The sequence below is a fragment of the Portunus trituberculatus genome, chromosome 18 (assembly GCF_017591435.1).
Source record: "Portunus trituberculatus isolate SZX2019 chromosome 18, ASM1759143v1, whole genome shotgun sequence".
Lineage (NCBI taxonomy): Eukaryota > Metazoa > Arthropoda > Malacostraca > Decapoda > Portunidae > Portunus > Portunus trituberculatus.
This window is the reverse complement of record NC_059272.1, coordinates 13,623,049-13,649,454: the sequence shown is the minus strand read 5'-3', so window position 1 is coordinate 13,649,454 and position 26,406 is coordinate 13,623,049. Positions and strand designations below refer to the sequence as shown.

Sequence of the window (26,406 nt, the reverse complement as noted above, 5' to 3'; positions counted from 1 at the left end):
CTCCAAAATGGAAAGATGTGAGCCTAGACTGAGATGAAATAGCAAAACTGGCAACTCAGCTCCTGGACAGTGTTGCCTGATACATACACTCACCCTCCGACGAGTAAGGAAGCGGGAAGTTTAAAAAAATGGTGCGAAAAATCATGATTATATGAACGATCACTGCCGCACGAAACGTACTGATGCGATCGTTCATGAACAATCACCGCTGTACAAGGGATAAGTGCTGTCGCCAAGTGGGATCGAGGGATCGCTCGCGCGGTAGGTTTGAATATGCTTAGGGACAGCTCCGGATAGTAGCGAATTCCAGATAGTGGCGATCTGGATACGCATGCGATTACTGTACACACATATATATATATATATATATATATATATATATATATATATATATATATATATATATATATATATATATGTATATATATATATACAGGTAAACCCTGCTTAACGAAGGGGTTACGTTCCTAAAAAAACCTTCGTTAAGCGAAACTTTGTTAAGCTAACTGATTATAACAAGTTTAACCCCTGACTTGAACTTCCATTGAGAGTAAACAAAGTGAGAGTGCATCATAGTACAGTGAAAGGTTTAATGAAAGTAAAAATTATGAAGTTAAACATTTAGGCAGTTTAATTTAAGTCATTATGATGTACAGGCAACCCCCGCTTAACGAAGGTTCACACATCGAAATTTCCCTACAACGAAGGTTTCATTTTAGTACCATCTGCTCGTTTAACGAACACTAAACTCGCTTTAACGAAATTTTATCCAAATAATTTTTTCCAAGTTTGAAAGCCCTGTCTGAGAACCTAGTTAATAGAGGGGGGGGAAATTTAATTTTCTTTCAGTTAACCTTTCTCCTTTAAGCTGATGTCAACTTGGTGTATTATTAGATTGTCATGATTATTTTTGGTTTTTGTTTATTTATTTATATTTTTTTGTTACTTTCTAGCCTGCACCTGGTCAACAGATGAAGAAGCCATCCCGTACACCAATTATTATTGTTCCTAATTCTCCCAAATCATTGATCACGATGTTAAATGCAAAAGATCTTCTTCAAGATATGAAGTAAGTGTAATCATAATTTCTAGAAAAGAAAATGTGAATATCCAATAAGTTTGATGACCTGAAAAAAATGTAAATATCCAGTGCAATTTGTGAATTTTTTGACGTATCAGGTCAACACACACTTTATTGTGTTTCAGATTTGTCTCCTTAGAAGAGAAAAGAAAGCAAGGGACAAAAAGAGAAACAGAGATCTTGATACAAAGACCAAAACCAGGAGGCCTCACTGTCCCCTACCGTGTCACTGACAACCCTTCCAAATTAAGCTATGCTGATTGGGACCGTGTGGTTGCAGTTTTTGCCATGGGACCAGCATGGCAGTTCAAAGGATGGCCAAATGAAGGCAATCCAGTTGAAATTTTTAATCGAAGTAAGTATGTGTATTTGTCTTTGTGATTTCCTTATTCCATGATTCTCACTATACAGTAAAACTGCTTTAGTAGGTTTCAGATTTAACAGACAAGGTCAGAGGATCAGAAATCCAGGCATATATCAATATTCATGTATGTTACACCAGACATTGAATAACATCTCACTTTTGTATTCAACCTCTTCTTGTCTCCTTCAGTGTATTCATATTCAATCTTCTCTTCTCTCCTTCACTGTATCATATTTCATACTTCAGTAATAGTATGTGTATGTGTGTGTGTTATTCATCACGGTTGCCTGCCAGTCATTCCCCTATGGAAAGAGCTCAGAGCTCATACTGACTGATCTTTGGGTAGGATTGAGACCACACCACACTCCACAAACCAGGAAAGCGAGGCCACAACCCATCGAGTTACATCCTGTCCCTATTTAATGCAAGGTGAACAGAGGCTACACATAAAGAGGCATGCCCATTTACCTTGCTGCACCCAGGACTTGAACCCAGGCCTTCTCGGTTGTGAGACGTGTGTGTGTATTCACCTAGTTGTATTTACCTAGTTATAGTTTTACAGGGCCTGGGCTTTACGCTTGTGTGGCCCTGTCTCCATATTTACACTTATCCAATTTTTCTTTAAAACTATGCACACTCGTTGCTGACACCACTTCTTAAATCAAACTGTTCCAAGTCTCAACACATCTTTGCGGGAAACTATATTTTTTAATGTCTCAGACATCTTTCCTTCCTCAGTTTTTTACACTGCAATCTTGTGCTTCGATTGTCATATTCTTCTCTCAGGATCAGTTTCTCATTATCATATATGTGTGTATGTGTGTATTTACCTAGTTTACCTAGTTGTAGTTTTACAGGGCCTGGGCTTTATGCTCGTGTGGCCCTGTCTCCATATCTATGCTTATCCAATTTTTCTTTAAAACTATGCACACTCATTGCTGAGACCACTTCTTCACTCAAACTGTTCCACGTCTCAACACATCTTTTTGGGAAACTATATTTTTTAACATCTCTCAGACATCTTCCCTTTCTCAGCTTTTTACTATGCGATCTTGTGCTTCGAATGTCATATTCTTCTCTCAGGATCAGTTTCTCATTATCCACTTGCTCCATTCTGTTGATCAATTTGTAAATTTGTATCAGATCCCCTCTCTCCCATCTCTGTTCCAGGGTTGGTAGATCCATAGCCTTTAGTCTCTCCTCATGTCATCCGTTCAAATTCTGGAACCATTCTTGTAGCCATTTTTTGTAATCTCTCCAACTTCCTGTTTGTGTGTGTATTTACCTATTTGTGTATTACAGGTCCCAAGCTAAGCTCTCTGTGTCCTGTCTCCTTGTCCACTCCTGTCATATCTCTCTTTCATCTGATTGACACACACCGTGTCAATGACATCACTGCTCAGTTTATTCCACTTATCAATACTACGATGCGGGAAACTGTATTTTCTCACGTCATTTTGACAGATGTCTTTTATTAATTTTTTTCCATGTCCCCGGAGATGATTACTTGTGGTCACCTCTATCAACTCTCTGTCCAATATGTCAATCTTGTTCACCAATTTATACATAGTTATCATGTCTCCTCTTGTTCTTCTCTCTTCTAATGTGGTCAGCCCCAGTTTCCTCAGTCTTTCCTCATAGTCTAACTCCCTGAGTCCTGGTACCATCCTTGTTGCCAGCCTCTGTACCCTTTCCACCTTCTTCACATTTTTCTTCATATGCGGTGACCAGACACAAGCTGCATATTCTAACTGGGGTCTTATTAAGGTACATAATATCTTCTTCATCATTCCTTCATCTAGGTAGTGGAATGCAAGGCCAATATTTTGAAGCATGTTATATGTTTTCCAAAATATCTTGTTAATGTGTTTCTCCGGTGACAAAGTGTTTTGCACGGTTACTCCTAAGTCTTTCTCCTCATTGGTCTCTTTAATTTTCTCATCACCCAGCCTGTAATCCCTGTTTGGTCTGTATCTACTTCTTCCCATTTTCATAACATGGCTCTTGTCTATATTAAATTCCATCTGCCACTCTTTACTCCACTCATATATTTTATCAAGATCTTCCTGTAACTTGTTACAATCTTCCACATTCTTTACTCTCCTCATAATTTTAGTATCGTCCAAAACATGTTCATGTAACTGTCAATTCCTACTGGCATATCATTAACATAAATCAAAAACATGATGGGACCAAGCACTGACCCTTGTGGAACTCCACTGGTTACCTTCTTCCACTCGGACTTCCTTCCTCTCACCACTGTTCTCATTTCTCTTCCCACTAAGTAATTTTCCATCCATTTTGCTAGTTTATCATTTACTCCTCCAATCTTCTTTAGTTTCCACATCAGTCTATTGTGTGGTACTTTATCAAAGGCCTTTCTCAAGTCCAGGTAGATAGCATCCACCCATCCCTCTCTATGTTGTAGTATGTCAGTCACTCTTGAATAAAAACATAATAAATTGGATACACACGATCTTCCTTTTCTGAAACCAAACTGCCTTTCACTCAGAATGTTTTCACTTTCTAGATACTCACTCCACTTAGCTTTAATTACTTCTTCACATACCTTGCACAATATACTAGTCAACGATACTGGTCTATAATTTAGCGGTTCCATTCTACTACCATTCTTATATATAGGCACAATGTCAGCTCTTTTCCACTCTTTCGGGACTAATCCTGTTCGTATGGAGGTTTCCACAATATCAAATACGGGTTCAACAATTGATCCTTACATTCTTTTAGCAACCTCCCAGATATGCCATCAGGCCCCATTGATTTATTAATATCCAGATTGCTTATAATTTTCCTTACATCTTCCTTAGTAACCATGATGTCCTGCATTTGCTTTATTTCCGTAGGCCTTCCTCCCATAAAATGCTCCTCCTTTGTAAACACTTTGCAAAAGTTGTCGTTCAAAATTTCAGCTATATCTCTAGCATCCTCATATACTTCTTCCCATTTTTACCTTTTCTATTGCCTCCCTTATATTTAGTTTTCCATTTATGAATTTGTAAAACATTTTGGGTCACTATCACAGTTTTCCACCACCCTCTGTTCATATTCCTTCTGTGCTGTTCTCCTTACTTCAACATATCTATTCCTTGCTGTTTTGTAAACTTCTCTTGATAATACATCACTGTTTTCTTAAGTTTCTTCCATGCCTTTTCTTTGTTCTTTTTTGCTTCTTCACAATTTCTATTAAACCACTGTTTATTATTTAAAGTCCTCTTTCTGTGATATGGCACAAACTTTTTCACAGCAGAGTTATATAAATCCATAAATTTATCGTATTTCAATTGCATATCCCTTTCCTGGTATACCACGGACCAGTCAATTTCATTAAAGAACTCCCTTATATGGTTATAATTTGCCCTAATATAATTTAATTTTTCCTCCCTGCGTTCCACAATCTTATTCATGCTTAATTCCGTATCCAGCTCAAAGCTTAGGACATCATGATCGCTTTTCCCCAAGGGACATTCATGTTCAATTTCCTCTTTTAGAGATGCCCTGGTAAATACCAAATCCAACCTTGCTGCAACATCTTGTCCCCTGCACCTTGTTGGTGATCTCACCCACTGTGTCATCAAGTTATTTGTTGCTACCTTTAACAATTCCTCTGCCCACTCACCACCGTTCACCACTTCGTAGTCTTCCCACACTATTTCTTTACAATTAAAGTCTCCGACTATCATCACTCTATCCTTTCTGATGAGTTCTTGCTTCATTCTGTCTAGAGTATTTCTCATCACCATTTGATACTGTTCATATTCCCAAGCACTGGTTCTGGGTGGTATGTATACTGTTATAATATTAATGTCCCTCTTACCATCTGTTATAAGCATACTTATCACTTCCTCATTTCTCTTACTATAGTTCACCTCCTTCACTATCAGATCTTCCTTAGTAAGAACCATTATACCACCACCTCCTTTATTTTTCTATCATTTCTCCATACTTTGTAGTGTTTTACAACAAACCAGTCTAGCTTTATTTCGGCCTTAGCTTTGTTTCCACCACACATTATGTCCGGTTCATTATTTCTTAGGTAATCCATACATTCTAGCCTCTTAGACAGAAATCCATCTATATTCATGTAAGTCACTTGTATTCCATTCCTAGTCTCTTTCTTCCATGTAATGTCTATTCCGTCTGTTTTATCCACCACTTCTTTAGCCTCCCATTTCTCATCCTCCAAAAAAACTTGGTCTTTTCCTCCTCTGTTCTTTCGTCATTCCTCTCTCACTTCAGTTACAAGCTCTTTCATTTTCATTCGTTCATCCTGTGACATATTTCTTCTTATGTAAATTGTTTTGGTTTCCTCAGAGTCCTTAAGTTTCCAAGCCCTCCTCAGCAAGGCCTCAGCTGCCACCTGAGACTTTAATTTCAATTTTAATGGTCTATTCTTGCCTTCCTCAAAAGCTCCTAATCTCACACTTTCTTCTACCTCAGCATATAGGTCCTCTTCCTCTACTGAGATCTTATTCAGTAAAGACTTAATCCTGTCATTTTCCTTATCCCTCCTATCCTGCCAGTTCCTGTTAGTTTCCTCCCTCAATCCTGTTATGATCACACATTTTTTCTTTTCAGCAATATCTCTCACCATATACTCATTTTCCTTTAGTGCCTTTACCATTTCACTCTGTGTAATCACTTTATTTTCCTCTTCCTGCTTTTTCACTATCTCCCTAAAGGACCTTTGTACCTCCTGATGTTCATGGTTCACTTCTTTCATCCTGGCATCAATTAGGTTAAGGCATTCCTCCTTCCTCAAGTCCCCTTCGGATATTTTTTCCTCCATTTCTAGGAGTTTAGCCTTCATCTCGTCACATTGTTTCCTTAGTTGTTGGTTTTCTTTCTCCATTTCCACTTTTTCCTTCAATAGCTCTTTGTTCTCTATCGTTAACAAATAGATCTCTTTTTTGAAGGAATCGATCTCTGCTATGACTCTATCCAGTTTTTCTTCTATGGATAAAATGTTTAGGAACTTACTTTCTAATGCCTGAATTCTTGCATCCATGTCTAATTTCTCCAGTCCTCTTGGAGTGGTCACGAACCCTTCAAAGTCTCGGGCTTGTCGAGGCGTGGACGCCGTGATTGTTATCGTCAGCTGATTACGGCCAAAACAATCACTGCCCACACTCTCCGCTCAGGGACCACTCTCCATATCCCGCTTGAAAATGGCCCACTTTCTACACTTTGCGACAGTAGGACATTAATAGGACATTAACACAGAGATACCCGGGCCCTGTAAACACCATAGGTAGTTTCTCCTCTTCCCGTCCACAGCTGGAGATGAGCCGTCCTCTCTCGGCGACGGTGTGTGTGTGTGTGTGTGTGTGTGTGTGTGTGTGTGTGTGTGTGTGTGTGTGTGTGTGTGTGTGTGTGTGTGTGTGTGTGTGTGTGTGTGTGTGTGTGTGTGTGTGTGTGTGTGTGTGTGTGTGTTTATTTGCCTAGTTGTGTTTTACAGGAAAAGAGCTATGCTTGTGCTGTCCTTTCTCCATATCTATAGACGACTAGTTTAGACTTACTCATTAGTGCCCAGTCATAAATCCAGTTTGAATTTTTGTATGATATTTGGTACAAAAGGTGTCTATGGGATACAAATCAGAAATTTTTTTTTGGAAGTTACATCTGGAAATTAGGAAAATGTGCATGGCCTCTAAAGTACTCGTGGGCACTGCCCCTGAAGAAAAAAAAGGAAAAATAAAAGCTGTAAAATATTCAAAGTAGGAAAACTGAAAGAAAATGCTGGAAATTTGCATATATTATGAAATTTATTGAACCTCAATAACTGTTTGGGAATAAACATGTGCTCTTTAAGAAATCTAACATAGCAAAATCACAAGATAATTTTTTTTTTTATTTATTATAGAAATGTTTTTACAATTTAGATTGAACTTCATCATAAATCTAACAAATAAGCATTATTTTCATTTGTAGATATGACTGAATAAATCTCAAGAGAGGTATGTTTCCATTGTCCTTTATGCCCATCACCATTCCCACCTTGTGATAAACATGCCGCCAAGACAAAAAAGGCATTAAAAATCCAGCTTGTGTTAACCTAGTTGTAGTTTCACAGGGCCTGGGCATTACACTCGTGTGGCCCCGTCTCCATATCTACATTTGTCCAACTTTTCTTTAAAGCTATGAACACTCCTTGCTGACACTACATCCTCACTCAGGCTATTCCATGCCACTATACTTCTTTGTAGAAAGCTTAATTTTTTCACGTCCTTGAAACATCTTCCCATCCTCAACTTTTTACTATGACACCTTATGCTTCTACTGGTAACTTCATCTCTTAGTAACAGCCCCTTGTTATCTATTACATCCATTCCATTCATTAGTTTGTAGATTGTGATTAGTTCCGACATGTTTCTTTTTGTGTGGGGACCACACCACCCCTGCATAGTCTAATTTGGGTCTGATCACAGTGGATATCAGTTTTTTCATCATATCTTTATCCATGTAGTGGAAAGCTAATCCGATATTTCTTACCAAATTGTATGTCACTCCAAATATTTTGTCCACATGGCTATCCTGTTGAGTATTCTCTTGTATAATCACTCCTAGGTGTCTTTCCTTTTTAACTTTCTTCAGTTCTACACTACACTGCTGATCAGAGTGGAAGGCGTGGTACCTGTGACATCCTGTGAAGGAGATTAATGACACAGAAAACATGTTTCAATAAGGGTATTCACCTAAACTTGTAATTGATAGGGTGCCCTTGTGCCTTCTTGACCTTTTGAGTCTCTTGGGGAAGTGAATCACCCAGGTGGTGGAGATACTGAGCATCAATATTGTCCCATATGTCCTGAATAGTGGCTTGGAGGTGTGGGAGGGAGGAGGTATCTCTCTCCTTTAGCTTCAGTTTTATGTACACCCAGAGATTTTTTATAGGGTTCAGGTTTGGCGAACTTGCAGGCCAAAATTTTAAAAGACTGACATTGCAGAAATCAAAGCAGTCAACAATTAACTTTGCCGTATGTCGTGGTGCACCATCTTGCATGAAGGTATCAGCATTGCACTTTTCCATACACTCATCTAACTCATCTAGAATTAGCTCAAAGTAGTTATTTGGTTCATACAAACATTCTTAGGCTAAAACACTAATTTTTCAAGACCATAGTAAGAAAAACAATCCCACACAATCAAAGAATCTGGGTTTTAATGTGTGTGTTGTGTAGCGTGGATGGTTACTACCGGGTCTGCGGTACACACAGTTTCTCTGGTTGTCTATAAACTGAAAGCTTGCCTCATCTGGCCAAAGTACCCTACACCACTTACCTAAGTCCCAATCTTTGTGCTGAGACACAAATTGCAAGCCTACTGTTAAGGTAATCATGACTGAAGCAAGGTTTTGAAACTGCGTGTCAGCTCTGTTATCCCATGTCGCCTTTCACATATCTCCGCACACTCCTTTCACTCACCCCACCCAGCACAGATGGTTCCTGGCCTTAAGTTCCTTGCTGTGTATGCGAGAATTGGCCTCAAGCTGTCTTCTAATAATGTTCAGAGAATTCTCTGGCTGACACTGTGCTTACGTCCTTCAGGTTTGTAAGGTGGTGGCGAAGCGTCTCTTCCTCCCTCACAATAAATTTTGGTCCAACGTTGAATGGTTCTGAGAGCTTTGCCAGTGTTCGCGGCAATTTCTTGATTTGACTTATTCTCCCTCACTAAGGCACAAATGACTGAGATTTGGGCCTTACTAATTAGTTTCCTAGGTCCCATAATAGGTAGTAACAGGGCATAATGGTAAGCTCACGCATCCACAAAAAGGGGCTGAGAAAGGGGGTGAAAGAAAATTCAAATGCAAGCACATGAACCACAGGCGAACGTTGACTAAGGAAACATATCATCTACTTTGACTACTAGAGCTGCAGAGTTGTCAGATAGCGACATACAGTGAATCCCTCCGTATGTTTAAGAGTTAAGAAGGGATGAATGAAATTTGGTCAGAGTGGAAGTCGTGGTCCCTTTCGCGCCTTCCGCTCTGACCAGCAGTGTATCTCCCATCTTGTAGATCCCCTTCAGTCGTCTTCCACTCTTTCCTAATTTCATAACATGACTTTTATCTACATGGAATTCGATCTCCCACTTCCTACTCCACCTCCAGATCTTGTTAAGGTCCTCCTGTAATATTTCACAGTCTTCCTAATTTTTTACTTGTCCAAGCAGCTTGGCATCATCTCCAAATAGGTTCATCTAACCATTTACTCCCTCTGGCATGCCATTTATGTATATGAGAAAAAGTATAGGTGCCAACAGTGACCCTTGTGGCACTCCACTCTCTACTGTTCTCCTCTCCAATTTAATATCCTTTACTACCGTTCTTATCTCCCTTCCTCTCAGGTAACTCTCCTTCCACTCTAAAGCCTTCCCCTTCAATCCTCCCTTATTCTTTAACTTCCATAGCATTTGCGTATTGTAAAAACAGATGTGTTCAAGACGCCATATTAACACTACTTCATCCTATTTACGAACATTAAGAAACCCGAGATACACAAGTTTGAATACTTTTTATAGATTTTAGCAGTGCTTTTAACACTATTCAACCCCATTTATTACTAAATAAGCTATTAGAAATTAATGTAAATAGCAAACTCATCAAATGGATACATAGTTATCTTACAATGCAGACACAATATACTAAAATTAAAAATGTAAAATCTGATATTGTTACCACGAACACTGGGGCGCCTCAAGAATGTGTACTTGCTCCACTACTCTTTACACTATATACAAATGACTGCAGAAGTAAATATCCCAGCTGTTCTATAATAAAATATGCAGATGACACCACAATCATAGGTAAAATTAGTAACGACAATTCACGTGAGTTCTTGAAGCAAGTTGACGACTTTGTACTATGATGTAAGTACAATTTCTTAAATCTGAATATAAAGAAAACAAAGGAAATGGTAATTGATTTCAGGAGAAATAACTCTATTCCGGATCCACTTGTCATAGCTAACGAGCAAGTTGAAAGAGTAAATGAATACAAATATCTTGGTGTCATAATTGACAACAAACTGACAGGATCTGCAAACACATCAAAGCTGTACAAAAAATGTAAACATCGGATTTCATTTTCTAAGAGTGCTAAGAAATATTCATGTAGATAAATCAATATTAACTTTATTTTATAAGGCTGTAATCAAATCAATTCTGTGCTTAGCAATTCCAGTTTGGTATAGATCTTTAACATGTCAAGACAAAAATAAACTAAAGAAAATTGTAAAGACCGCAGGCAAACTTAAAGCTAGAACTGAATGCTTAGACGAGGTATACAATACAATGGTAATAAAACAATTGGGGGAAAATTATGAATGATGTTCAACATCCACTGCACTGTCAGTACAATTTCCTGAGATCGGGTAAGAGACTAGCACTCCCCAAGCTGCAAACAAGTAGATTTAGGAATTTTTTTATCCCTATGAGTATAAAGCTTTTTAATTCCTCAGTCCCTCGATGAAGGATCTTTCTGTAATACGTTGTTAAGGTAGCATGTTTTTGTAATATATATATATATATATATATATATATATATATATATATATATATATATATATATATATATATATATATATATATATATATATATATATATATATATATATATATATATATATATATATATATATATATATATATATATATATATATATATATATATATATTTTTTTTTTTTTTTTTTTTTATAATCATGTGGATGAGCTACTGTATATGCCAAAATGATTTTCATGTTGTATGTATATTCAATATGACAATAAAACTTACTTATTTGTCGAAAGTCTTTTTTAAATCCAGGTATATACAGTCAACCCATCCATATGTCTTTCCTGAAGTATGTTTACTGCTCTAGAGTAAATACTCAGCAAGTTTGTTACACAAGTGCGGCCCTTTCTAAAACCAAATTGTTCGTCTGAGATTAACTTTATTTACCTAGTTGTATGTTACAGGATTTGAGCAGGGCTCATAATGACCTGTCTTCATATCTACATTTATCTAACTTTTCTTTAAATTTGTGCACACTTTCTGCTTTTACAACCTCATCACTAATACATTCCAGATGTCCACTGTCCTGTGTGGAAAACTGAACTTCTTAATGTTCCTCAGACTTTGATTTTTCTTGATCTTCTTGGAATGTCTTCTTATTCATCAATCCCCATCCTCCATCAGTGTTACCAGGTCTTGTCTATTTCTTCCATACAGTTTACTAACTTATATATCGTTATTAGATCTCCTCTTTCCCGTCTATCATTCAAGGTTGGTAACTCCATTTCTTCATAGGGAAGATCCCTTATTTATGGGATCATCTTTGTAGCAGTCCTTTGGATTCTTTCTAGTTTCTTGATGTCTTTCTGCATATATAGTGACCATACCACTGCTGCATATTCCATTCTAGGTATCATCATAGTGGTTATTATCTTTTCATCATACTCTTATCCATGTAACTGAACACCATCCTGATGTTAGTTAGTGTCTTGTATATTGAAGTAAATAGCCCATTTATGTGTCTTTCTGGAGTCAGGCTGTCTTATATAATCACTTCCAGGTCTTTTCACTCCTTTTCTTTATAATCTCTTTTCCATTCTTATATTCCCATGTAGGTCTTCTATTATTTTTACCCATTTCCATTACATGGCATTTCCATTAAATTCTAATTTCCACTTTTGGCTCCAGTTCCTCCTCTTGTCAATATCTTTCTGCAATTCCATGCAGTCACAGATGTTCTTTACTACTCTCAAAAGCTTTGCATCATCTGCAAACAAATTTATGTAGCTACTCAAACTCTTTGTGTATTGCTGACATATATTTGGAACATAATTGGTGCCAGCACCAAATCCTGTGGTACTCCACTGGTAACTGTTTTCCAGCTTGATGGGGTGCCTCTTATTATTGTCCTTATTTCCCTATCTGTTAAATATTCTGTCATCCACTTTAAGATATTTCTCTGTATTCCATCAATGTGTTCTATTTTCCTTAGGAGTCTTCTCTGTGGTACTCTGTTGAAAGTCTTCTTAATATCTAGATACACTGTGTCAACCCATTCATCTCTCCCTTGTACTTTATCTGTTACTCTTGTATAAAAGATAGTTGATTTGTTATGCATGATCTTACTTTCTTGAAACCAAATTGGGAGTTATTTATTATTTCCTTTCCTTCCAGATATTTTGATAATTTTTCTTTAATAACAATTTCACAGATCTTTTCCACAGCACTAGTTAGTGACACTGGGGCTCAGTGTTTTTTCCTGCTTTGTGTATTTGGACTATATTTGCTCTTTTCCATTCCCTTGGTATCTTCCCTTCCATAAGAGAACTGTTGATTACATCCCTAACTGGTTCCAGCAGTTGTTCTCTACATTCTCTGTGTCCATCCTGACACTCCATCTGGCCCCATTGCCTTTCTTACATTAACTTTCCCTACTAATTCTCTAATTTTCTGTTTTTGTACTACAACATTTCGTAGTCCTTCCTGTGTCTCTTGGTTACTTGGCTCTATGAACTCCTCTTCTCCATTAAATACTGATTTAAAGGTCTCATTCATAAGTTCACTCATTTCTTTTGTTGTTTCATATGTCCTATTTTCCTTAATTAACTTAGTGATGGTCTCTCTGTTTGTCATTTTTCCATTTATATACTTATAAAATAGCTTTGGTTCCTCCTCACATCTCTTCACTATAGCCTTCTCAAAATTTTTCTCTTCCTCCTTTTCTAATTTTAATATATTCATTATGTGCCTCTTTATACTTCTTCCTGTTTACTTCCTTTCGGTGCTTTCTTAATTTTTTCTAAGCTGCATCCTTACACTTTCTAGGTCCTGCACATATTGCATTATATCAATTACTATATTATACATTGTTATTAGGTCTCCTCATTCTCTTCTATCTTAAGGTTGGCAGTACCATTTCCTTCAATCTTTCTTCATATATTAGGTCCTTTAGGTCTGGCACCATCTTTTTGACTATCTTCTGGATCTGTTCTAATCTTCTTATATATTTTTTTAGAGCTTGGTGACCACACCACTGCTGCTTATTGCAGCTTTGGATGTATCATGCTTGTAATGATTTTTTTCATTATATTTTTATCCATGAATTGAATTTTATATGCTAATCCAAATATCTTACTTATGTGTTTCCTGGGGTTCAGATTTTCCTATATAATCACTCTCAGATCTTTTACCTCTTTAGTCTTAATTTTTTTATTCCTTTCCCATCAGATAATTCCATACTGGTCTTCTCTTACTCTTTCCCAATTCCATTATGTGACATTTCTTAGTATTGAACTCTAATTTTCACTTCGTACTCCACTTGTAGATTTTGTTTATATCTTCCTGCAGCAGCAAACTGTCCTCTCAGGCTTTGGTTACTGTTAGCAATTTTGCATCATCAGCAAACAAATTAATATAACTGTTTACCCCATTTTGTGTGTCATTTATATATACCTGGAACATAATGGGGGCTTACACTGACCCTTGTTACTTTACCCCAAGATGAGTATTTATCTCTGATCACAGTTTTCATCTCTCTGTCCTTTAAGTAATCCCTTATCCAATCTAACAAAGTTCCTCTCAGTCCTCCTATGGTGTCTAACTTCCAGAGTAGTCTGCCATGAGGGACCTTATCGAAAGCCTTTTTTATGTCCAGGTATACCGTGTCCATCCATCCATCTCTGCTCTCCAGTCCTTCTATTACTCCTGAGTAGAAACTTAATAAGTTCAACACACTTGACCGTCCTGTCCTGACCCCAAATTGTCTGTTCGATATAACTTGTTCTTCTTCCAGATATTTAACCCATTTTTCTTTGATAACAATTTCACATATCTTCCTCACAACTCTTGTAAGTGATACCGGTCTGTAATTTAATGGCTCAGTTGACTTTACTTCTTTGTATATTGGGATTATGGGGGCTCTCTTCCATTCTAGTGGTACTCTTCCTTCTTTTAAGGGGAGCGTCCGGTTTAGATCGGTGTTGTCATGTCTCTGGTAAATATGCATGAATCGCTCTGATTTTTATATTGTGAAGTACGAGTATTGGCAACATGCACATCAATATTAGACATTCATCCCCATTCTAGTCCCCAACCCTGCCATGCAATTGCAATTGTAACTAAAACTTATGAGTGTTATTCTGGCATTATTATTAGTCTCACAACCTTCATTTTCCTTTGGCTAAGACATGTTATGATATGAAATGTTTCGATGTCGTTAGATTTTTCATTTCAGCTTTTGTTTTTGTTTTATGATTTTTTTCTCATTTTTTTTTTTTTCCTTTTTTTTTTTGACCAAAAAATATTAATACAAAATTACAGGTCACATAAATAAAAAAAGAATACTGAATTGAATGCAGAAGTATTCTACCTTTTAGTTTTTGTTTCATTGAAATCAAGCTAAAATTGGCTTCAAAATAGATTTTAGAAGGGGAATAACTTATGTTTTGAGATATGGGCCGATAAAGTTCATTGATTGATCTCGATCCCGTTATAACACTAGGAAGTTTATTCAGGTTTACTATATGTTCTTTTTTATTATCTACAATTTCATAATACAATCAGATATATTTCTTAACACATCAGGCTCTTAGTCCCCACCCTGTCAATGATGTGTTGGTCCTGAAGATGCTTTTCTTCCGATGTCCAGCTCTCACTTTTTCTGGTTGTGATGTGTTCTTGAAGTTGCACGTTGTGCAGTGAATAGTTATGGTGTTCTCGTATACATCAGGCTCGAAACTGTAGTCAAAGGCAGGATCTGGGCATGAACAACGAGAGGAAAGTAGATTTCTCAGCCTCTTTTTTGTCAGCATGACAAGCTCGTCACTATCCACATCTTCATTTCCTTTCTCAATATTTTGTAGAAGAGCTTCTCTAATTGTGAGTAATGAGGCCTTTTCTTCTTCATTTCCTTTTCTTTGTTCTGCGTGAGATGTAGTGGGCTGTGCTGTGGGAGTGGCAGGCAGTGGTGTGGTGGTGGTGAGGGTGGTGGTGATGGGTGACGTGAGGATGTGTACTGAAGCATCTGACTTGTCAGGTTGAACACGCTGTCTTTTTATTCTTTGAGCTTCCATACTCATATTCTAGACGTCCTTCCTCTGCTTATTCCTCTTAGATACCCGTTCCATGGTTGGCAATAGGTGAAAAGCAGGATGCAGTAGCTAAATTATGTGCTGTTTAGCAGAATGAAGGGTGGGTGGTGAGAGATGCAGCAACAACCTCTCTCTCTCTGATAGCTTTCCTCCTACTGAGTCTTGCTGGTGGCCTTGGTTGATGCCACCCATACACACACTCGCTTTCAATGTTGCCATATCATGTCCACCAAGTAAAAGTCAAGATTTTTGCCTTTTTTTTTCGTAGTTTTTTTTTTAGTTAAAAAAAAACTGATTCTGCTGATGTAAACAAATGCACGTGGTTGAGTACGGGATCTTTAAATGGTAATTAAACAGAAACCAGTGCGTGTTTTACCATAGAACTTTGGGAATAAATAGCTAACGTGTATACCTACTACATATTTTTTTCCGCAAAAAATATTATTTTTCGTATTTTTTAGGTCTCCAAACCGGACGCTGCCCTTAATGAACTTGTAACCATTTTCCAAATTGGACCTAACAGCTACTCTTTACATTCTTTTAGTGCCCAGTCTGATATACCCTCCAGCCCCATTGCCTTTCTGACATCTAAATTAATTAATGTTGTGTAATGTAGACTACTTCTCTTTCTCCTCCCTACACTTTCACCATTATCATATTTGTTGACTTTGCATCTGGAACTTATCTCTTACAGCCACTCAGAATACTTTAAACATTTTCTACTTGCCTTTATAGACAAAGCCTGTTTCTTTAAACTTTTCCAAGAATCTCAAAGTCTTCACCTCCATGAAGCTCTGAGCTACAACATCTATTTATACTATTAAGCAAAAAGAAAAAGAAAAATTCTACCTGTTGTCTTTGACTGTACAGAAATATCTCAGTATCTTTTAAACACTCATCCATTATTTTTCCATTCAGAAAGGTTTATAATTCATTTCTTATTTTTTGGAGTAACTTGTGCTTAGAAACTTTATAGAAGTCGGAATCCTTAGCATCTGCCTCATATTGTGACAGAGTGTTATATTTATGAAAATAATTACTTTTTGCTTTCCTAATAGAAAACATCATTCAATATTTACACACTACAAACATGGGCTTATGAGATATGTAATGATAATGTTTATTTTACAGTTTGTGCATTTCACATTAAATTTGAAGAGATGAACCTTGATGGGAATATTGCCAAGTGGGCAGTGCATGTCATCAACCTTAGCCGGGAGCGTCGCCACTTAGATCGAGCAAGATTTCTGGAATTTTGGGAGAAGCTTGACAGGTGAGAATGTATATGGGAAAACTGGCCAAGGACAACAAAAATGATTAAGCAAAAAAAGCCCACTTAGATGCCAATCTTTGAACAGGTCTGAGAAAGTTAGCTAAAAGAATGGGATAAGTGTCTTGAAAATTCCCTCTAGAAGAAGGTCAATCAGAGTTGTATAGTATATAACTTAATTCGTGGAATTTTAGTTGATATTTAGAATTGTGGTTTACTTTTTGATAATTGTGTTCATAATTATAAAGCTTGTTTTATAGACTATTTTTGTAATTAGCATACATTCTTTTGAAGGAAGTAGCTGCACACACACACACACACACACACCACATAGTGTAGTGGTAGCATGGTCTGTTCAAAACAGAAAATGCCCAGGTTTGAGTCCCAGGCATGGCAAGTCAAATGGACAAAGCTCTTAATGACTAGCCCCTGTTCAATGAGCAGCAAGTAAGTATGGGGTGTAACATTAGGGGTTGTGGCCTCACTGTCCCAGTGTGTGGTGTGGTCTCAGTCCTACCCAAAGATCAATCAGTATGATGTCTGAGTGCTCTTTGCAGGGGTATAGCTGGCTGGGTGACAAGCAGATGACCATAGATGAATGATATACATACACATACTCACTGCTGAGCAGTTGAGCTGGAAGGATGTACTGATAGAAGCTCAGTGCCTATGGAAAGACAGTTGTGGTATTGGGAGGGGAGCTGTACTATTTCCTTCTCAATAATGAAATAGGAATTAAGTGGAAGTGACTTTAAAAAGTAGAAGTAGAAGAGTAAAACAGAAAGGGAAAAATGAAGTTGAACAGGAACATTTTGCTTACACTGGGTGAGGTCATCAATGTAAGAGGAAACATTGGAGTCATTCTAATCAAGTGATTAGTAAAATTCTTGACCCTTTCAGCACTGTTACATACACATGTAAGTCATAGGGGGATGCACTGCAATAATGAAACTATCCTCTGTTTTAAAGTACAGTCTACTCTATTAATGATTTTGATTTAATGCAACTTACTATTTGAGGAGATGCGATTAAATAACACGATTTATTCAATTTAATGTTGGTTAACTTGACTCAATGACATCACACACATCCATGCTGCTTCTGGCAGAAACCACACTGAGATGCTCTGGACCGGGATCCAAGAAACTTAACAGCAAAAGGAGCAACTTCTGGCCATGAAATGGTGATTCTCATGGGATGATCGTATATGAATACAAAGATGTAATATTTTTTAGGAAAAAAGTGCGTCTTGTAAGCCATAAAATACGGTAATTATGTACAGCCAAAGAAAGGAAAATTAAACATTTAGATGAAAAAAACAATTGTAGGGAATGAAGGAAAAAACTATTCTATCCAGCGTTGTTGCAAAGGCTATGCTGGAACCTTGAAACTTGATCGGCAACGGACAGATGTTGCACCTCGTCATCTGCTTTGCTTTTGGTGTTCCATGAAAGATTTGACCAAGTAATGTATAAATAGTTTTTTTTTTTAAGGTTTGAGTGATAAAATTCCCAAAATAGGCAGACTCCCAGTGCTCAAGAACATAACCACCCCCTATTACCATTGTTTTCTATGGGAAAATTATGTTTGAATAATGTGACATCTTCAGGAACATAACCCTTGTGTTAATCTAGAGTTGACCATACTTGTAAATGGGCAGTATAGTGTTCTATATTTTTTTTTCATGGGAAGGTACTATGTACTGGAGATACCCTTAATCATAGTAAATCAGTGACTGTCACATCACGTCACTACATCTCAAGTTTTTTTTTTTTTTTTTTTTTTTTTTTTTGTCCTGGCCTATAGCGCCTGTAGGTAACTTGAAGAGTATTTGGAAGCGCTGTTAAGCTTCCACCCATTAGTGGCACAGGCAGTTTTATTTATTGTGGTACCTATATTAATACTCATCTTGACCCAAACACATCTTTGGTGTAACCACCTAGAACCTGGGTATCATAATGACTTGTAAGTAACTTTAAACCACTTGACAAATGACTAAGTATCAAGGATGATACGTGGTGGGATTCAAACATACGCGTGGACGTCTATCCGATCCCACGCTCACCACCTTATCCACTATGCCACAGCCGCTGCTATAGTGGTGAGTGGCTGCAGTCAGTGCCTGTCTGGTTTCATCTTAATCTTGATACTACTGGTGACTCAGGATTGCCAGGCCTTTGTATTGGCAACTTTTTGTTCTTAACCAAGTTGTCTTGGATTCCTTACTCACAACTATGTTGAGTTCTGAGTCTGGCTCTGAATGTCTGCCAGGTGCTTCCAATAAAGAATATAGTGATGTAAGTTCAGAAAGTCCTATCAATACACTTAAAAATTTTTGCATAATGCAAAATTATATGTCAAAAAAAGTGGTTATGATGGGGGATATGGAGCATGTTGGTTGCAGTGAGAGTGAACAGTATATGGGCCCAGGCCGGGAGGAGTGGTGCTGAAGGGTTTATTAAGGTCTTTTTTTTTTTTTTCCTCTCTCTCTCTCTCTCTCTCTCTCTCTCTCTCTCTCTCTCTCTCTCTCTCTCTCTCTCTCTCTCTCTCTCTCTCTCTCTCTCTCTCTCTCTCTCTCTCTCTCTCTCAACTGTTCACTATTGCTACCTTACATGCTCTACAAGAATCAATATTGTATTTGATATTCTTTCCTTATATTGTTAACTATCTGCTCATATAACTGAAATAAATTAATTTTCTAAAACATGTGTAAAAAGGTCACTAATTGGTGTTTGAAACATTGCAGGTACATAACATTGAAGAAGCCACATCTGCGGTCATAACCTTCAAGTGGTAAGTGAATTGTTGCAGTACTCTCATGTGTAAACATATCTTTCAAATTGATGAGAGTGTTTTGTTCTTTATAACAACCTTCAAATTTGTGAAACTTTTCTGCTTTTTATAATAGTAATATCAAAAACATATTCTACAAGACATAAGCTAACTCAGGGATAATATTATTTTTCTCCCCCAAAAACTGATGTTATTTTAATCCTGGTGTCTACAATCTAACCTACATTGTAATCCAAGTGCAAATATCTAATGATGGTAGAAATGTTGCTTATCCCCCCCACTCCCCCCCCCTCTCTCTCTCTCTCTCTCTCTCTCTCTCTCTCTCTCTCTCTCTCTCTCTCTCTCTCTCTCTCTCTCTCTCTCTCTCTCTCTCTCTCTCTCTCTCTCTCTCTCTCTCTCTCTCTCTCTCTCTCTCTCTCTCTCTCTCTCTCTCTCTCTCTCTCATCTGTTTGCGGACGATGCTAAGATGATGCAACAAGGGAAAACAGGTTGCAATGGGACTTGGATCTCCTGCATGAATGGAGTGTAAAGTGGATGATGGAGTTTAACGCTGAAAAGTGTCATGTTCTGGATATGGGAAGAAGTATTCGCAAACCACACGCAAGATACAATTAGGGCGGACTGATATTAAATGTACAGAGAGAGAAAAAGATCTAGGGGTTGTAATACAGGACAACCTGTCACCAGAGGGACATATAAACAAAATTGTGGGAGAAGGGTTGGCAATAGTAGCTAATATAAGAACAACTTTTGTTCACCTTAGTGATTCTCTGGTAAAGAAAATCATTAAAGTGATTATGAGGCCAAAACTAAAGAAGCACACAAGGAAGCTAGAAAGGGTGCAAAGAGCTGTAACCAAATTAGTACCGACTCTGCAAGATATAGATTACCAAGAGAGATTGCATGCCCTGCCGCTGCCAACTTTTGAAGAAAGAAGGAAGTGAGGAGATATGATTCAGATGTTCAAATGCATGAAGGGGATGGACAAGATTGACTGAGAGGACTTCCTCGAGCTAGACACGGAGAGGAGAACGAGAGGTGGTCATGAGTTCAAGCTGAGATTACCAGGATACACGACTGATATCGGGAAGTATAGCTTCCCAGCGAGAGCTGTTTGCTCTTGGAATGAACTACCTAGAGAGATAGTGAAAACAAGTATTATTCATAGTGTCAAGGAAAAGTATGATAAGTGGATGACAGTGAGCGGGACACTACGAGTTTAGCTCATCTCCTGCAGCAAATTTATAGGTAAACTCATATCATATAGGTACTCACACCACAGTCAGTCACCATCTTCCTCTGAGCTTTTCCACTTTATAAAAAATCCACTTATCAAAAATAACCTCATAGTATAAAGTAAACACTAGTAAAAAAATAAATGCAGAACGCCAATGTCTTCACCCCTCACAAGCACTCACCGTCACTATCCACCTCCTAGTCAAGGATGTCATCATCCACCTGTGCTTCCTCTGCTTCCACTGCTTCCATGGGATCGTCCACATCCTCTTCTGGTACTACATCTTCCACTGGTGTTTTCTTGAAAAACTGCAGCATGGTGGTCTGGCACTTTTTCTTGGAAAATTCTTTTTGCATCACTGTGTAGTAGAAGAGTGCGTTGATGGCAGTGGAGCTCCCACCTATCGGCCAACTGCGGAACTCTGGTTTGAAATTGCGTCTGGCGCTCAGTTTGAAAATGTGGTTGGGCCAAATTGCGTATAAGCAAACCGATCGCACAAATTTAATTCATTATAATGTTTTTTCGGTCGCGTATTAACAAAAACATGTAAATTAAACATGCGTAAATCAAGAGTTACCTGTATATATATATATATATATATATATATATATATATATATATATATATATATATATATATATATATATATATATATATATATATATATATATATATACACACACACACACACACAGACACACACACAGACACACACACAGACACACACACACACACACACACACACACACAGACACCCGGTAGCTCAGTGGTTAGAGCGCTGGCTTTACAAGCCAGAGGACCGGGGTTCGATTCCCCGGCCAGGGGAGATATTTGGGTGTGTCTCCTTTCACGTGTAGCCCCTGTTCACCTAGCAGTGAGTAGGTACGGGATGTAAATCGAGGAGTTGTGACCTTGTTGTCCCGGTGTGTGGTGTGTGCCTGGTCTCAGGCCTATCCGAAGATTGGAAATAATGAGCTCTGAGCTCCTTCCGTAGGGTAACGTCTGGCTGTCTCGTCAGAGACTGCAGCCGATCAAACAGTGAAACACACACACACACACATTTGTTATTATAGAAAAATGGTTAGAATATCTAGAGGGAAATGAAATAATAAATAACTCCATATTTGGTTTCAGAAAAGGAAGATCATGCATTATAAATTTACTAAGTTTTCATGCAAGAGTAATAGATAAATTGATTGATTGGGAGGAGTCAATTTTTAAGAGACATCAAGAAGTATAATTTTCCATATAGAACTGTGGATATTTGGAATGGCTGAAGTGAAGAGGTTGTTGCAATAACTAATGCACACATAGAAAAGTTGGGTAAATACAGATACAGACATCCCCTGCTTAACGAATGGGTTACGTTTCTAAAAAAAACATTCGTTAAGCGAATTTTCGTTAAGCGAACCAATTATAACAAGTTTGACCCCTGACTTGAACTTCCATTGAGAGTAAACAAAGCGAGAGTGCATCATAGTACAGTAAAAGGTTTAATGAAAGTAAAAATTATGAAGTTAGACAATTATGCAGTTTAATTTAAGACTAAGTCATTATAATGTACACTAATGTATGCATGTAAGTAACTTTATAATGTTGATGATCTTAAATTTATGAAGGGAGGGAGAGTGGAGCAGGAAAGATGCTAGCCGGCAACCTGTGGAATGTAAACAAAAGGCGCATCATTGTACCACATACAAAACTTATGTACCGCATTTCCACAAGGCTTTCCATTTCATCCATTGCAGAGTCATGAGTTCAGGTGGTTCTTTTAGCTTGCAAGGAAAATACAGTCTCACTGGCCTTCTTAATAGAGTCTGCTAACTTGAAAATAGTAGAGACAATAGATGGAGTCAAGCCATGGTGACGAGCAATGCTATTAGTTTTCTCACCTCTCTCGTGTCTGTGAATAATATCCAGCTTCACTTTGAGAGTAAGAGACTTTCTGGTCTTCTTAGCAATGCTAGGTGACATTGCAGGGCTGGTTGCAGGGTGTTTTGGTGGCATGTTGAGCGTGAGATGACGAGTTGGTGCTGGACCCTGTTTTTGTTTTGAACTAAGAGCGGGGAAGGGTAGGGGAGTGAGTGGTGCGCGTTTTGTCCATGAGAGGTGCTGGTGTATTCAAAAGCCTGGCGGGGCTTTCAAACTTAGAAAAAACTACCTGGATAAAATTTCATTAAAGTGAGTTTGGTGTTCATTATACGAGCATATGGTAGTAAAAGGAAATGTTTGTTGTAGCAAAATTTCTTTGTGGTTAGAGCACTGGCTTCACAAGCCAGAGGACCGGGGTTCGATTCTCCGGCCGGGTGGAGATATTTGGGTGTGTCTCCTTTCACGTGTAGCCCCTGTTCACCTAGCAGTGAGTAGGTACGGGATGTAAATCGAGGAGTTGTGACCTTGTTGTCCCGGTGAGTGGTGTGTGCCTGGTCTCAGGCCTATCTGAAGATCGGAAATAATGAGCTCTGAGCTCGTTCCGTAGGGTAACGTCTGGCTGTTTCGTCAGAGACTGCAGCAGATCAAACAGTGAAACACCATATAGTGTAGTGATTAGCACACTCAGCTCACAACTGAAAACGCCCAGGTTTGAGTCCTGGGTGTGGCGAGGCAAATGGGCAATCCTCTTAATTTGTAGCCTCTATTCACATAGCAGCAAGCAGGTATGGGTTGTAACTCAAGGGGTTGTGGTCTTGCTTTCCACACACACACACACACACCCACACCCACACCCACACCCACACACACACACACACACACACACACACACACACACACACACACACACACACTCACTCACTCACTCACTCACTCACTCACTCACTCACTCACTCACTCACTCACTCACTCTCTCTCTCTCTCTCTCTCTCTCTCTCTCTCTCTCTCTCTCTCTCTCTCTCTCTCTCTCTCTCTCTCTCTCTCTCTCTCTCTCTCTCTCTCTCTCTCTCTCTCTCTCTCTCTCTCTCTCTCTCTCTCTCTCTCTCTCTCTCTCTCATTTTTAGATATTTTTAACACATTGTATTGTTAAGAAGTCAAATTATATTGAAATTTCTTTTGTTTTCAGATATATTCTTCACATCTTATTACAAGTTTTGCAGTGAACACCACATATCCAAATGAGATAGATTATCAAAAGGTTTGTGTAAAAGTATCATAGGATGTTGTTTGAATTTCATCCTAACTTAAAAGTTTTGAAATGTATATTTTATTTAACAAATGTTGTACATGTCTTTATATGCATACACATAAAATTGATATTCATTTTTTTATAATCTAGATTCAGTTAGGAGACACATTTAAGCAAAATGTTTTTATTATTACCTCCTCTTGCTTATATAATGCAGTTGTAAATTAATATGATACATTAATTTGAAAATTATATTCTTTCAAACAATTTTGTTTTCATAACACATTCTCTGGTTTTCTTATTATTAAAACTAAATTATTATATTAAAGTCACATCTTGTATACTTATGATTATATAGTTGTGTCTAAAGAGTCTGAGAATCTGTTTTGTGACTATTCCTGTCTCTGACAACTCCGTCATCCTAGTACAAACTTGGAGGTGGTACCAAATTTGTGTTGCTTGGTGTGGAAGCAGTTTTATAGTTTCCAATTCTGCATTATTTATGTTTGCAAATATGATGAGTGAAGCATTTTACAGTTACCTTCAAATCCTCATTTTGTTTACATTTGTTTTTACTAATTTTTGAAATATGTTTGTGATCTTTAGTTTCTGTAAATTGATATAATGGTCAGTGAAATTTTATAAAGGATTTGATAGAATTAAAACATCCATGAAATATTTGTAAATATGTCTAAATATGAAATCAGAATAAATGGCATTACAAGATTTTCAAAGTAAAATTTAATTTATATGATGAAACTAACAACCATTTTATATTGCATGCAATGTATCTAGATCCAAAATATATTGCATATGATATATCAGAAAGCAGCTTCATTAAGAAAAGGATAGAGGAGAGCAAACAGTGTGTTAGAGAGTATCTCCCTTTGGAATGATTTTGGAGCTATTCAAGGTGTTATATTTAGTAGGATATGTTAAAACTTTTGTGATTGGTTCTAGAATCTCATCAACAACTAAAATTGTTAATTTCAGCATACATTAAGATGCACTCCACCATTAATCCTCAGAGTATCATCACCACCTTTAGCATCATCTTTTATTTACTGGGGAAAGGTCTCTTCCACCCTTATCCAGCTATCTCATATGGATGCATGTGTGTTTCAGGTCTTCCTGACAAACATATCTCATTTTTGCCTTGACATCTTTTACCATCCTTAGGTTGTTTTTATCTTACTCTAATTGGCCATTTGTTATTTATTTGTCACATGACATACTATATTCCCCATTTTCATGTGTTTCTTTTAAATTTGGTTTATTCATTTGGTTTGCTCTGTAATTCATGTTGCCCTCTTTTCTCTTTATGTTTTGCCAACTTTATGCTCTCCATCTTTGTTTCAGAACAAATAATAGAATGCAATGAATATAATATTTTTAAGTGATTTTTGTTTATTTAGTGTTCCATCTCTTTACTGCTCTATTTATTCCTTTTTTTTACATAATTAAACTTATACTGACTTTAAGAATATGTTTTAAAGAGTACATAATATGTACCACAACTGACCCAAAATTGGAACAACTATTTATGCATGAAGATCATAATATATCGGGTGATGTGGGTAAATACCGACCTGTTAATTGAAAAATCTCGATAAAAATTCAATTTTGTACCTAAGAGAATGCAAACTGTGATAAAAAACAAACACAACATGGCCCACCTATGGGATATGCATAAATCCTCAACTCAGAAAATAAGTGTCATATTTTGCCGTTCATAATCAGGGCCGTGCAGAGACCATTGGAGGGGCAGGGGCTCAAAAGTTTAAAAGGGGGATTTGAAGGGATTTGAAGTTACGGGTTAGTTATTTCATGACTTTCAGCTTCAATTTGGCGCCCCTTAAATGCTGCAAAAGGGCACTTTGGGCATCAAGGTTCAAAGGGGCTGGGGCTCAAGCCCCCTCTGCCCCCCTCCCTCCTCTGCACGGCCCTGTTCATAATTTTTTGGGGACCTTGGTCGGTGTTTCCCTACCTTGGGGAAACACTGACCTAGGTGTGGGAACATCGACCTATAATTTTGAAGCTCATAAAACAAAACAAAAATTGTAGTTTTTTATGCTTGAAATCAACATAAATGTTAACCTTATCCACCTTCCATCAGTATTAAGTAATGAAATTAAAGATTTAACAAAAAAAAAAAAAAAAAAAAAATGTAATTTATTTGACCAAACAAAATTTACTTCTGCAGACAAAATTCATAATTAAAACCTATCCTAAAAAATATATTTTATTAATTTTGAACAGCTGTTTGTACTAGAGAGGGAAGTTTAAGCATCTTAAAGTATATTTGAAGAAATTATAGAATAATTATATACAAATACTTTACCCTGTAGGCAATCACACTCCTAGAAGTACATGTTGAAAGCAAGTAAAGTGGTGGGGAGGTACATGTTTTCCAGGTTAGCCTGTCTCTTGGTAGCACCTTT

At 37.5% G+C, this 26,406-nt stretch overlaps 1 protein-coding gene across 3 annotated transcripts in view; it reads left to right on the top strand.

Moving 5' to 3' along the window:
- The window catches only part of LOC123505451 (parafibromin-like), a 53,677-nt gene extending 28,312 nt beyond the window's left edge, over positions 1-25,365 (top strand). For 2 of the 3 annotated variants that reach the window (XM_045256750.1, XM_045256751.1), the window contains exons 8-12: positions 954-1,069; positions 1,207-1,436; positions 16,676-16,817; positions 19,561-19,607; positions 23,903-25,365. In XM_045256750.1, the coding sequence (XP_045112685.1) occupies positions 954-1,069; positions 1,207-1,436; positions 16,676-16,817; positions 19,561-19,597 (525 nt within the window). In that variant the 3' untranslated portion in view covers positions 19,598-19,607; positions 23,903-25,365. Of the gene's footprint in view, positions 1-953; positions 1,070-1,206; positions 1,437-6,486; positions 7,424-16,675; positions 16,818-19,560; positions 19,608-23,902 lie in introns of those variants that run through there. The other variant, XM_045256752.1, reaches the window with a different exon arrangement.
- Positions 25,366-26,406: the final 1,041 nt, after the last annotated feature.